The 15,429-nt window shown below is 40.4% G+C and overlaps 1 protein-coding gene across 1 annotated transcript; it reads left to right on the top strand.

Moving 5' to 3' along the window:
• Nucleotides 1-1,447: 1,447 nt before the first annotated feature.
• Nucleotides 1,448-14,828, top strand: LOC306878945 (voltage-dependent calcium channel gamma-2 subunit-like; the record flags this gene model as incomplete). The annotated part of the gene is made up of 4 exons (XM_079431570.1): nt 1,448-1,664; nt 5,573-5,656; nt 8,289-8,429; nt 14,314-14,828. The coding sequence occupies exons 1-4, from the start codon at nt 1,454-1,456 to the stop codon at nt 14,826-14,828; spliced, it is 951 nt and encodes a 316-aa protein (XP_079287696.1). The 5' UTR covers nt 1,448-1,453.
• Nucleotides 14,829-15,429: the final 601 nt, after the last annotated feature.

Raw genomic sequence — 15,429 nt, 5'->3', positions numbered from 1 at the left:
ATCTCTAACGCTGAATCCATCGCGAGAGGGAGACAGTCGCCTTGGTAACAGCGGGATCCGTCCAGCCTCAGCACCAGCTGCAGAGCATCCATCAGTCCTCCAGTGATCCTCACTACTGCAAAACACCAGCAGTCGCCTACAAATACCACACTGGCTAGTTTTAACGAAATAAAACCTCAAATGTGATCAAGCGCCAGATCTGAGGTCTGGAAGACTGAGATGAGAGACTGTCTGGGCCTTCAGCTCCAGATGTTCCTCAGTCACGCATCTGGAGGAACAGCATCCGCATCGTTCTGGAATTCTTCGAGGAATTCTGAAGGACCGTGAGGTTTCTGACGCCAAATTAAAGCGTGGTCGAAGATCTCTCAGACAGACAGACTGGAAGCAGACACCGAGCAGAAGAATCAGCCGTTCATTCAGCGCCGCTGTTCCGTTCGGTGAGACGGGTTTGTGCGTGCGTCGTGATTCGGTTTTCTTCGCCTGTATGTGTGTTTGATGGCGCCGGTGGGCTGCGAGACGGGCACCGGGTGTGATGTGAGCGGTTCGGTGAACGGGAGAACAGCAGGGCTGCTGTGGAGCGTCGCTTCTTCGGACCAGATTCACGAAGCATTCGACGGAATAAAGGCCACCTATGGAAACTGCAGACCAGAATTTTAGGAAAAAAGGCAAGCGAGTGATTTCACGTTTCATTTTTTTCATTCTAATAAGCTATCCGCTTTTTTCTTCAACAATCGCCAGGATGGATTGATTTCACTGACGCGTCGCAACTCTGAATGATTTTCAGCCCAAACAGTGTTTGAATCCATTCTTGGAATATTAGGTTCATGGATGCGCGAGCGCGAGCGCGACTGCTGGACCGGAAGCGGCTCGGAAACGTGAAGGATTCACCGTTTCACCGGGAGCCTTCAGTCTCTCTCTCATGCCCTCAGTAGACAGCTGGATCGGATCGAGAACAGGCCTGATTGAGTGAAGATGAGTTTATCGTTTATCGTTCCATTCCCATTCAACGCTTGGAGAGTCGCTCCCCTGACAGCACGCCTACAGACGTCTGTTTGACTCTGGATTTACATCTGCAACACATATTATTTTAATCTGAGATAGGTCTAAACGACGTCTCCTATCAGATGTCAAATAGACGTCTATGAGATGTCTTTAGATTTAGAATGTATGTAAAACTGGCATCTTACAGATGTATGTCAGATGTTTGCACACAGCAGATGCTTTCCAGATCAAGTGATCTTTAACAGATGTACATGTGCTATCTGGGTCAAGTTCATCACTTGATGAGTTGCATTAGTATGTAAGTGTAGGTATAGAAGCGGCCTGCTGTTTCTCTTCCTTCTCGAGGGCCCTCGCCTCGTTTCTTCTTATTTTTTGTCCTCTTAAATCCACAAATATTTATTTCCTATACATCAAGAGGAAAGGGGGCTCCCCTTTCGTAGAATGCGGCAACATGGGCGTGTTTGAGCGCGGCGTCCAGATGCTCCTGACCACGGTGGGCGCCTTCGCCGCCTTCAGTCTGATGACCATCGCGGTGGGGACGGACTACTGGCTCTACTCACGCGGGGTCTGCAAAATAAAGAGTACTAACGAGAACGAGACCAGCAAGAAGAACGAGGAGGTGATGACCCATTCTGGCCTGTGGAGGACCTGCTGTCTGGAAGGTAGGGTCTCCGAGCAGAACCGCATCTGAACGGAGAAGTTCTGGAGAACATTCATGCAACTCTTTGTAGTTCATCATACGTATGTCTTGTGCGCTGTATTCCAAGTCTGTTAAGTTCAAATGATAGTTTTGTATGAAAACAGATCCAAATTTAAGCCATTATTTGCTGAAAATCTATAGAAGGCTTGGAATATTAAATATAAAGGTCCCATGAATGATGGTTCCGTGAAGATCCTTGAAGGTTTGTTATATTGGAAAAAGGTTCTTTAGATGATCTTCGCACTAAGAGATAAATTTGGATCACTTAAAGGTTCTTTGGTGAACAAAAAATGTTTTTTTCTGTGGCATCACTGGCCCTTATTTTAAAGGGTGAAGCGCACAAGTCATACGGAGTACATTTGTGATGCTTTTGTTGTCTTTCTCAGAGCTAAACAGCTGCTGAATTAAGATTCTTCCATATTTTATCATTGGATGCATTCATATATTGTGTCTACATCTTTAAACAAGACTCTCTGGAGCTGCTGGATGAATGAGTTTCTGATTTAGTTTTGTTCAGATCAGATCCAGTGCGTGCTGTGTGTGTCGAGGGTCTGACTCAATTTTATTTCCCTATAGACTAAACTCCTGCGGGATGGTATTAAAGGAATGGTTGACCCGATGAATAAACATTTGCTGAAAATGTCCTCATGTAGCAGAGGCCATCGGGTAAGTGCTGTGCAGGTTAAACCTCACTCCCTGACCTCAAGTGGCGCTCTAGCGACTGATGCTAGGGGCCGTGGCCTTTAGCCTCCTTGTTAGAGCGCCCGCCTCCCACGCCAGGGACTGCGGTTCGAATCCCGCTCGGAGCGGACCATGACACTCACCTTCAGGCCATCATAGATAGATGAGTGTGTTTCTTGATCAGGTTTGTAGAAATGTGTCTCTGCATCAGTGTCTCAGCAATGGATGCTCTGCAGTGAATGGGTGCCGTCAGAATGAGAGTCCAAACAGCTGATAAAAACATCACAATAATCCACACCACTCCAGTCCATCAGTTAACATCTGGAGAAGACAAAAGATCAAACTAATCCAGCATTAAGTCACTTTTTAACTAAAACAGCATAGAGTCCATAATCCATAATAACTGTTCCTCCAGTGATAAAGTGTTCTGGTCTGAATCAGGAGAGAAATCTGCACAGATGCCAAAACAGCTCTAAACTAATATCTGTCTGATTTTGATGTGAGAGACAACAGCAGATGCACTTTATCACTGGAGGAAGAGTTATTATGGATTATGGACTCAGATTTGAGTTAAAAACATCTTAATGCTGGATTTGTTTCAGCTTTTGTCTTCTCCAGATGTTAACTGATGGACTGGAGTGGTGTGGATTATTGTGATGTTTTTATCAGGTGTTTGGACTCTCATTCTGACGGCACCCATTCACTGCAGAGCATCCATTGCTGAGGCACATTTCTCCAGATCTGATGAAGACACAAACTCATCTACATCTCTGATGGCCTGAAGGCGAGGATTTTTTTTTCATGTTTGGCTAAACTCTTCCTTTAATTCACACATCCTGACTGTAGCTTGTGATTTTCACCCGTGTTCTCCAGTGAACAGACTCTAGTTGTTATGCAGTTTTTAAAGCATCTCAGATTTTTGGCAGTATTTGTCTGTTTAACACATTTTATCATGTTAAAATACATAAAAACAAAAAAAACCTTTCACAGAAAGGAGTGTAACTATATAGATTGACTTTACTATAAAGTCTTAATGCTTTGTATTTCCTCACTGAACTGAATGAGGTGATTTGTGCTCCAGTCAGATGTTTATAAGCCAAACAGCTGTGAAATCTGACGAATCTGATGGGAATAGCTGATCAATTCATCCAATAAGGCCTGACTTCAGTCGACTCTCTGTTATTTCCAGCTGATACTGAGTTTATTGAGTATCTTCAGAATGATTAGTCCGAGGGAATGTATTAAATCTCTGTAGCTGTGCATCATCTGCCTTTATAGCAATCTAAATAACAGTCTAAATAATACTTTATTTAATGTGCAGAACTGATCCAGCAGAAATGATGCATTGAATAATTCAGGGGTTTATTTCCACGCTGATGGCTGTACAGCAGCTAATAACAGAATGATCCGAGTTACGCAGCTGCTGTCGGCATCCGTCTTTGTTTTAGTTGTTTTAGTGAAGTCTGTCCTGACATGAACCTCACATTCACATACAGGACATCATTAGGCAAAGCAAGCTCTAAAATATGATCCGTATAAATATAAATATGAACTCATCAGCTTTTAATTTTCATGTTGTGCATAACACTTTTTGATGAGTATTTCTGAGGCTGGATCAATGTTCTGTCCGGAGGTTGATGGCCTGTTATGTCACTGTCCAGACAGCGGTGACCTGTGACCTCTGGGACCTCACTGGAGCTTCAGGATTTGATCTTTTATATTAGAATAAGTCTGGTTTAAATGTCTGGTTATCCTGTATGGTATTTCTGAATAGATGATAGATCGATGAAACTGATCAGACTGATCAAATACACATATTATACTGGAAACACATCATTAGCAGTCTGATTATGAACTGCACAAATAACTGTGACACATAAACATGTCTCTACATAAGGATGCTTCTGTATTTGAGTCGTTTAGAAGATTGCTAACTTTGATCTGATTCTATTTGATGTTCATGTAATTGTTCATCTGATACATTAGGTTTTATTTTTTGTTCTGGACTCACTTTTTTTTTTCCTGAGAGAGCAGATTAAAATGAGCCTGTCCACATTTGTGTCCGAGGAGAAGAGTCTGTGAGCTGAAGACTCAGTTACGAGATACTAGAGACCATTAAATCAATATGTGTGTGTGTGTGTGTGTGTGTGTGTGTTTCCTCTCAGACTCTCATACTATTACTACAGTCAATCTATCAAAGTAAGTCTTTACGCCTGGAAGGGTGAGACAGGTGCTGATGCAGTGAGACAGTTTATATTAGCGTGAGACAGGTGTGTCTGTGTTTATTAGAGTGAGATGGGTATTGAGCGTTTCCAGCTCCACTGAGAACATTTCACACCCGCTGAAAGGTGATGACAGTCCGCAGCGTAACACACAGTGTGTGTGTGTGTGCGGACAAGCCCATCTCAGAGATCAGTGGAATAAGGGTAATCCTGTTAGACATGCTCCTAATCACTGACACACACTCACGTGTGGAGAACAGTGAATTATGTAATGCAGTTATGCAACATACATGCGTACAGCAGCAGAAGAGAGAGAGAGATTCTGTACAGAGAAGCTCAGTCATCCTACAGGGGAAGAGAGATCGTGTGACAGGGGTCAGAGGTCAGAGGTCAAACTCACATCAGCAACAACACTCATTATTTGAGGCTGGAGGGGAATGCTAAAGCTGGCCTGACTCACCTTTTAGAAAACATAACATAACATTTCTGATTATTATCAGTGTTGAAACAGTTGTGTTGCCCAATGTTTTTCTGGAAACTGTAATACATTTTATTTTTCAGGATTCACAGATGAATAGAAAGTTCAAAAGATCAGCAGTTATTTGAAATATAAATCTTTTGTATTATATTATAAATGTCTTTACTGTCACTTTTGATCAATTTAATACATCCTTGATCAATAAAAGCATTCATTTCTTTTACTAGAAACTCTTGCTGGAGTAGCTATAGTGTGCAGAGAGACCTGATGACGTCATTCAGAGTGCTTTATGAGGTCACTGTTGAGCACTTTTTCCATAATTTGTGTTTCCATGGTAACAGCGTCTTCTCTGATTGGTGGATCTGAGGATTATGGGTAGTTTCAGCGGTTAAACATGATGCTTTTTCTGAACTTCACCAGCAGAAACAGAGATCATCACTGAACCGCTTGCTTTACTAATGTCTCTCTCTCTCTCTCTCTCTTTCTCAGGTAATTTTAAAGGCATGTGTAAACACATCGATCACTTTCCTGAAGACGCAGACTATCAAGCCGATGCAGCAGAGTATTTCCTGCGTAAGTCAAACGTGTGTGTGTGTGTGTGTGTGTGTGTGATGATGGTGAGATGAAGAGCGTGTGTGTGTGTGTGATGATGATGGTAAGATGAAGAGTGTGTGTATGTGTGTGTGTGTGTGTGTGATGATGATGGTAAGATGAAGAGTGTGTGTGTGTGTGTGTGTGTGTGTGTGTGATGATGATAGTAAGATGAAGAGCATCTGTGTGTGTGTGTGTGTGTGTGTGTGTGTGTGATGATGATGGTAAGATGAAGAGTGTGTGTGTGTGTGTGTGTGTGTGTGTGGGTGATGATGATAGTAAGATGAAGAGCATCTGTGTGTGTGTGTGATGATGATGGTAAGATGAAGAGTGTGTGTGTGTGTGTGATGATGATAGTAAGATGAAGAGTGTGTGTGTGTGTGTGTGAGAGAGAGAGAGAGAGAGAGAGAGAGGATGATGGTTTGCTGCTCAGAGCTGCTGCTGCTCTTTAAAGTCTTTAATTAGGTCACTTATTTCTATAAATATTTCACTGCAGTTTATATGGGTCAAAACTCTGAAATGCCCTGCCCTGCCTCCTCATCCACGCAGAATGAAAGAGACTAAGATGCTGTAATACTCAGCTGCATGAAGCACACATATAAAGATTATCGTGACTGTACACAGTTTTCAGTTTTAGAATAAAACAACGATTTTCTCTTCTGAGACCCGATGTGTTCCTGAACTGAAGCTCGGTCCGGACGGATCGATGGGCTCGCAGTGATGTCATGTGACTGACAGGAAGTGATGACCTCATGCTGTGATGTCATCAGTCAGTCAATAATTATGACACACACACACTTGATTAGAGGTCACAGTTACATATTCCGGACTGCTGTGTGTGTGTGTGTGTGTGTGTGTGTGTGTGTGTGTGTGTGTGTGTGATGATGATGATGATGATAGTGATGAAGGAACTGAGCTGAGGAGAGGCAGATAAAGTGAACAGAGGACAAACATTATCATGAATCAGAAAGAGACAGAGTTTAACAGACACAGAAACGATGAGCAGAGAAACTGGAGAGAGTTTAGAGAACAAACGACTTCACACAAGAGAGACGAGACGAGAATGTGTGTCAATCAGATACAGTGATGAAGGTCATGTACGAGTGTGTGTGTGCGTGTGTGCGTGTGTGTGTGTGTGTGTGAGTGTGTCTGCTATTTTTATTTTACTATAGGATTTATATATGAACGATTTTAATACTTTTAACTTTAGTTTATTTATGTTTTAGTCATTTTGTTATGTGCTTTTGTCTTTTTTTATTCTTTTAACATTTAAAAAATGAATGTACTGTAGCTTTATTTGAAATTATTTTATTTTATTTTATTTTCCATTTGTATTTGGATGTTTTTCAACTGTTTTTATTTCAGCTTTTATATCAGAGCGAGTGTTGGTCATGCCAGTTTGATTCCTCACATGTCTCCAGTGTTCATTTATCATTATTTATATACTATCATAGTTCTTATTTACATTGGAATTAGCTTTTATTATTATATTTTTAATTTTCATTTTGATTTGTTCCATATCTAGTAATTTCATTATGTGCTTTAGTCATTTTAATTGGGTTCCATTTTTATTTTTAATATTACTATTTAGGTTAATTGATTATTTTTAAATTGATTTCATCTTTTACTTTTAGTTAACACTTTACTTAATGCCTTTATGCATAATGCATTATAAAAGTAGTTTTAATGCATTAATTATAATTCATTGTACAATCTCATGAATAATTATAAACACAGTTAATACATTATAACACTTATCAATTCATTGTTACGCTATGCATTTTAAATTTAGCTATAATTATTTACGACAAGATATAATGTATTACAATGCACATTATGAATAATTGTAATGCATTATACCCTTTAATAACCCTTTATAATGCATTATACATAAAGGCTTTAAGTAAAGTGTTACCTTTTAGTCAGTAATTGTATTGCTTTAATTTAAACTTATTACAAATAGCTGTCAAGGTAACATTTATCACCAACCAATCATGGCTTTAGAACAGGCCTGTAAAGACACATCTACACAACTACACAAATGTGTTTCTTTTCTTTCATTCTGTGTAATACTGTATTCACAACCACAAATGCTTATAGTAAAAAAAGTTTGGTTTCAATCTTGCTTTCGTGTTTACCGTGAAGTTTTCAGCATCTCTCTTGAACAGAAATGTACACAGCAGCTCATGAAAGAAGAGCTTTAGGGTTTGAATAACTGTGTCTATGATATATCCCAAAAATATAATATTATGTCAAAGGTGTTTGCAACACAAGACACATTTTGAATGCAGTGCTTGATTTTAAAAGAGATGTGAGGCTTTTTGCATTTTGTGTGTGCAATTCTTGGATTTGTGTGTAAAAAAAAGAGGCAAAGTTTTGAAAATGTGTGTAAGCAGCTGAAAATAACTGTTTTTAATCATTTTAGTTAATGACAGGAACCCTGCACATCCTGATTTCTCAAACACTGACTGATCACAGTGATTCCAGGACATCAAGGTCTAATCTGATTGGCTGAATGGACTTCGATCGACTGTTTGTTGAGGGCAGGTCCTTCTCAGAACACACTGTGATGTGGTTCAGACGTCCAGCGTCTCATGACGTGTGTGTGTTTCAGGTGCGGTCCGGGCCTCCAGTATTTTCCCCATCCTCAGTGTCATCCTGCTGTTCATTGCCGGTCTCTGTGTCGCCGCCAGCGAGTTCTACAGGACTCGACACAACATCATCCTCAGCGCAGGAATCTTCTTCGTATCCGCAGGTGAGCGCGCTTCACCAGCTTTGCAGCTTTTTCTGATTATTTTTCTAATTGTATTGATTCAGTTCAGTTGCATAACTGTGTAAAATTCATCAGTCATACATACTGTATGTGTATAAGTGCATATGCATGTACAGTATGTGCGAGTGCTATGACTATCTCCTGTTCTTCACTGGACTCTGAACAAGCAAAAGACAAACAAGAGTAGTGTTTTACTTTTTTCACATCTGTATGTAGTTTGTGTGTAAGCATTTTGAAAAAAACAGAACACAACATTCGGCAGAACACAACACAAAATCTTTTACCGGATTTAGATTTTTCGGATGTTTTGCTGGACATTGTAGTTGGCGGAGCCGTAGCTCTGGTCAAACGCTACAGGAGGCGCCGGCGGGGAAGAGAGCCGGAAACTCCTTCTGCTCTCCCGGACAAACAAGGACTTTTCTAACTCTGCTGCCCTGTGTTTCACGGAAACCTGGCTGAATGGCGACATACCGGACAGCGCGATTCATCTGCCTAATTACCAGCTGATCAGAGCAGATCGGGACGCAGAATCAACGGGGAAATCGTGCGGACGGCGGGACATGCTTCTACATCAATGAGAGGTGGTGTACAGATGTAACTGTGTTAAAGAAGATGTGCTGTTCAGATCTAGAAATGCTCTTCATTAACTGCAAGCCGTTCTGTTCGCCGCGGGAGTTCTGCTCGTTCATTCTCGTGAGTGTCTACATTCCACCGGAAGCGCACGTGAGCACAGCTCTACAGAAACTCGCTGATCTGATCGCAGAGAGTGAGCAACAACACCCGGACTCTGTTTTAATCATTCTCGGGGACTTTAATAAAGCAAATCTCTCCCGCGAACTGCCAAAATACAGACAGCACATCACATGTCCCACCAGAGACAGTAATATATTGGATCACTGTTACACAACAATAAAGGACGCATATCACTCGGTTCCACGGGCAGCTTTAGGACTCTCTGATCACTGTTTGGTTCATCTTATTCCAACCTACAGGCAGAAACTTAAGTCTGCAAAACCTGTATTAAGATCTGTTAAAAGATGGACTAATGAAACAGAGCGGGATTTACAAGCCTGTTTCTCTCTTACTGATTGGACTGTTTTTGAAGCCGCTGCCACCGATCTGGACGAGCTCACAGAGACTGTAACATCTTATATCAGTTTCTGTGAGGATATGTGCATTCCTTACAGAACTCATCTAACTTATAACAACGACAAACCATGGTTCACTGCAAAACTCAGACAGCTCCGTCAGGCCAAAGAAGATGCTTACAGAAAGGGGGACAAAGTCTTGTATAAACAGGCCAAATACACACTGGAAAAGGAGATCAGAGTGGCAAAGAGGAATTATTCTGACAAGCTCAGGAACAAATTCTCTTCCAGTGATCCTGCTTCAGTCTGGAAAGGAATGAAGGATATCACCAGTTACAAGACACCATCCCCCAGTACTCTGGAGAATCAACACCTGGCAGACGACTTGAACCAGTTTTATTGTCGTTTTGACAAATCACCCCACACCCGCCCTGAACACCTCTCCACACAACCATTAACACCTCCAGCAACCCTCCTCTCCCCCACACCTACAATTCAAATCAGCGAAGAAGATGTGTGCCAGGTCTTCAGGAAGAACAAAAGGAGGAAAGCACCTGGTCCAGACGGTGTGTCACCAGCCTGCCTAAAAACCTGTGCTGACCAGCTGGCCCCCATCTTCACACAGATCTTCAACAGATCACTGGAGCTGTGTGAAGTCCCCTCATGCTTCAAACGCTCCACCATCATCCCCGTCCCAAAGAAACCCAAACTTACTGGACTTAATGACTACAGACCTGTGGCCCTAACATCTGTAGCCATGAAATCATTTGAAAGACTGGTTTTGGCTTATCTGAAGGACATCACTGGACCCTTACTGGACCCCCTGCAGTTTGCCTACAGAGCAAACAGGTCTGTGGATGATGCAATCAACATGGGACTGCACTTCATCCTGCAGCATCTGGACAGACCAGGGACTTATGTGAGGATCCTGTTTGTGGACTTCAGCTTTTAACACCATCATCACGGAAACCCTTCAAAATAAACTAACTCAGCTCTCCGTCCCCACCTCCGTCTGCCAGTGGATCAACAGCTTCCTGACAGACAGACAGCAGTTAGTAAAGCTTGGTAAATTTCGACCTGCCACAGGAGCTGCTGAAACAATTCTACTCTGCCATCATTGAATCCATCCTCTGCACTTCAATAACTGTCTGGTTCAGCTCAGCTACCAAATCTGACCTCAGAAGACTACGGAGGGTAGTACGGACTGCTGAGTGAATCATTGGTACAACCCTCCCCACTCTCCAAGAACTGTACTTATCCAGAGTGAGCAAAAGGGCTGGTAAAATCACTCTGGACCCCTCACATCCAGCACACAACCTCTTTGAACTGTTACCGTCTGGTCGACGCTACAGAGCTCTGAGCACCAGAACGACCAGACACAGGAACAGTTTCTTCCCTCAGGCAATCCATCTCATGAACACTCAACAATAAACGTGGAACACACAACTATAATACACTATCCATTCACCACACTCACTTATTTTATTTTTATTTCTCATTTCTAATTTGCACATACTTGACCTGTACATACATAGTTGTCTATATTATATATTGTGTTTTTGCTGCTTTGTACATTGCCTATTTGGATATTTATTGTTATTCTTTTATTACCTGTGTCCTGCCCTGTTGCTGTCTTTCTGTTGCACTGTGGAGCTTCTGTCACTACAACAAATTCCTTGTATGCGTAAACATACTTGGCCAATAAAGCTCATTCTGACTCTGATTATGATTATGATTATGCTAGGATAGCATGTATCAGCATGGTGTAAATACAACATGTATTTTTGTAATGCTTAACTATGCTGATGAGCACTGATGCTTGCTATCGATCAGACCTGATCTGTCTTTATGCAGAAATAATGAAAATCTAAAAAGCTCATTTGGTCATTTTGAGCTCAGTGTGAATTAAATCATAATGTAAATCAGCTCTTTTTCCAAATGCTGTACCTGAAGAAGAGCAAAATGTCAGTTAACCCTCTGGTGCTGTTGGGTCATTTTTGACCGAAAAACTTGACATTATCATGGACGTGATTCGAAAAGATTAAATGGTCCTGAAAAAAATAGTCACCCTTGTATTGTTTGTGAAACCAACGGGTAAATTGCATCTAGTGGAAATGTTCGGTACTGCACTCGAACAAAATCTTACTGAAAGCTCTTTTTTTTGTGATATCAAACTCAAATTTGGAACACAACTTATTTAGATTGATGGCTTAGAAAAATTGTATTTTGTGCATTGTTCATAACAAGAAACTTCTATCACTTTTTTATTTCACGTTTTTAACATTATATACCAAGTGTCTCCCTTATATAATATTAAACAAAACATATGTAAGTTAGTGCTGTTAAATGATTAATCATATCCAAAATAAGTTTTTGTGTACACATTATGTGTGAGTACTGTGTATATTTATAATATGTATATAAATACACACACATACATGTATATTATTTTTTTTATATTTACATGAATATATATATATATATATATGTACAGTGCCCTCCAAAAGTATTGGAACAGTAAGGCCAATTCCTTTACTTTTGCTGTAAACTGTAAACATTTGGGTTGACATCAAAAGATTAATATGAGATGATAGATTAACATTTCAGCTGGATCTGATACACAATTTAGAAGATAGCACCTAACATAAAATAAAAAACATGATCAAACTAAAATATAGAACATTTCATCGAAATAAGCAAATATATATATTTGGGTAATTTTGAACATGCAAGGAGCACCAGAGGGTTAAAACAATAAATCTATTTTTTATCAGCTCTGATGTTGAACACAAAGATGTGAAAAAAGATTCCAGCACTACTTGTGGTAAAGAGGACTTTAATGTTTAACAATACTGACACATTTCGGTCTAAGAGCCTTCCTCACTCAGGGTATCCTTCTTCAAAGCTCTGAATGTGTTGGTATTGTTAAACATTAGTCCCGCTGGAATCCTTTTTCACATTCTTGTACACAGTTTGTTTCCATGCACCTTGTGAATTGGTAAAATTGCTCCAGATCCCACCTCATCTGATGTTGAAAACACAAACACACATGCACAGTAAAAATTACAGTGAATTTAACAGTAAAAGACTGTAAAAATGCTGCAGTAAAAAACTGTTAAATGGTTAACGGTAAGTTGCCCTACTATATACGGTGAAAACGGTGTTGGACATTACATGTAATATTATGCTACTATACCGTTTTTTGAAGTGGAAAAAGAATGTATAATTTACAGTCAATAACCGTAAATTGACATTCACAGTATTTCCTGCGTTATATTTCAAATTTGATGGTTATTTTTGTTGATTTTTTTGTTTCTTAGTTTTTCTTATCAGTTGTGTACGTTATGGGTTGTTACATCTAATGATGTTAAATTAATGATATTGCATTATTTCAGTTATCATGATGGTGTTTAGTGTTTGTGTGAATGACACTGTGAACCTTCTATATATGTTAATATTTAGAAGCTGCTTGTGATGTGCTTTGATTCATCATGTGACTTTCTCATCACCACCTGCTTCTGGCAGTTATCAGTTTATTACAAAGGTACAAAACAGATTTCAGTACTTCTGTAGGTTACTCACAAAATCTTTACTTCTCACACAATTTCTGAAACTTGACACTCAAACAGCAGAAGCACACACCAAATCTCCAAAACCATGCACTAATTCTCAGCCTTTTGACTCAGTTTTCAATTTCATAAAACACTTTTTGCAAAACACAACACACAATTGTCTATGTAACACACAAATCTAACAGGAAGTATCTAACACACTAACTCATCACATGTGCTTCACTTAACACCAACCAATCAATAAACACACATCTACACAACTACACAAATGTGTTTCTTTTCTTTTGTTCTGTGTAATACTGTATTCACAACCACAAATGCTTATAGTAAAAAAAAGTTAGATTTCAATCTTGCTTTCGTGTTTACCGTGAATTTTTCTACATTTCTCTGCTAATTACCTTCAATCTTGAACAGAAATGTACACAACACAAGACAAATGTTTGGTTTTGAGATGTATTTATGATATTTTGAATGCAGTGCTTCGTTTTGCAAGAGATGTGAGGCATTTTGCACTTTCTGTGTGCAATTCTTGGATTTGTGTTTAAAGTTTTGAAAAACATCTGTGACCCTGCAGCACAAAAGCAGTCATGAGTAACACAGGTATATCTGTAGCAATAGCCAACAATACATTGTATGGGTCACAATTATACATTTTTCTTTTTTGCCAAAAATCATTAGGATATTAAGCAAAGATCATGTTCCATGAAGATATTTTGTAAATATCCTACCGGAAATATATCAAAACTTCATTTTTGATTAGAAATATACATTGCTAAGAACTTCATTTGAACAACTTTAAAGGAGATTTTCTCAATATTTAGATTTTTTTGCTCCCTCAGATTCCAGATTTTCTAATAGTTGTATCTCAGACAAATGTTGTCCTATCATAACAAACCATACATCAATGGAAAGATTATTTATTCAGCTCTCAGAGATGATGAAATCTCAATTTAGAAAAATGTACTCTTATGACTGGTTTTGTGGTCCAGGGTCACAAATAGGCAAAGTTTTGAAAATGCGTGTAACAGTTGAAAAACAAAAACGGTAACATTATATCAGTTAATGTAATCACGGTATTTAAATCCTAAAATGTTGCTACCGTATTTTTTTTACAGTTAAATTCTGGTGGGTTTTTTTTACCGTAAATTTTACAGATTTGTTTTACAGTGTGTGACTGATGTTCTGTGTGTGTGTGTTGATGCTCAGGTCTGAGTAACATCATCGGGATAATCGTGTACATATCAGCCAACGCGGGCGACCCGTCCAAGAGCGACTCGAAGAAGAACAGCTACTCGTACGGCTGGAGCTTTTACTTCGGCGCGCTGTCCTTCATCATGGCGGAGATGGTGGGTGTTCTGGCCGTTCACATGTTCATCGACCAGCACCGGGAGTTACGCGTGTCTCGCGCTCGGACCAGCGCAGGAGGAGACTATCTGCAGGGGTCTGCCATCAGCAGAATCCCCAGCTATCGCTACCGTTATCGGCGCCGCTCGCACTCCTCCAGCCGCTCCACCGAGCCCTCGCACTCACGCGACGGTTCGCCCGTGGGACTCAAGGCCTTCGGAGCGCTGCCCTCCACCGATATCTCCATGTACGCACTGAAGTCTCCTCATGGCACGCCACCGATGTACAACTCCGAGAGAGAGCCGGACTTCCTTCAGGTGCACAACTGCATCCAGAAAGACTCCAAAGACGCCAATCGTCGCACCACACCTGTATGAGAGACAGCGCCCCCTGCAGGTGAGGAGGAGAACCGCTCCGCCAGAGACGGACTCATTTCTAACACTACTGATGATGATGACGAGTTTACATGTTCCAAGTTCCAAAAAAGAAACGTGTAATGCATGATTTTCTTATCTTCTGTAAACTAACAAGTTTTCAGCCGCGTGACGAATCGGAGCGACAGCGTTTGGACTGAGAGCTCTTGAATTCTCTTTTCTTCATGTTTGTTTAATTTTGTTGCGCATAAATACTGTGAATCTTTGTGGCCGCTGTGAACCCAGGGAAGAGAAAGCGATCCCACTAACCGGCCGCGGTTTATATGTCATTATAAATATATTAATGATACATGACTATATATAAATATATGAAAAGATACATACACTCACCTAAAGGATTATTAGGAACACCATACTAATACTGTGTTTGACCCCCTTTCGCCTTCAGAACTGCCTTAATTCTACGTGGCATTGATTCAACAAGGTGCTGAAAGCATTCTTTAGAAATGTTGGCCCATATTGATAGGATAGCATCTTGCAGTTGATGGAGATTTGTGGGATGCACATCCAGGGCACGAAGCTCCCGTTCCACCACATCCCAAAG

Source organism: Barbus barbus, assembly GCF_936440315.1.
Source record: "Barbus barbus genome assembly, chromosome: 13".
Lineage (NCBI taxonomy): Eukaryota > Metazoa > Chordata > Actinopteri > Cypriniformes > Cyprinidae > Barbus > Barbus barbus.
The sequence above is the reverse complement of the archived record's forward strand: the minus strand, read 5'-3'. Positions and strand labels throughout refer to the sequence as shown.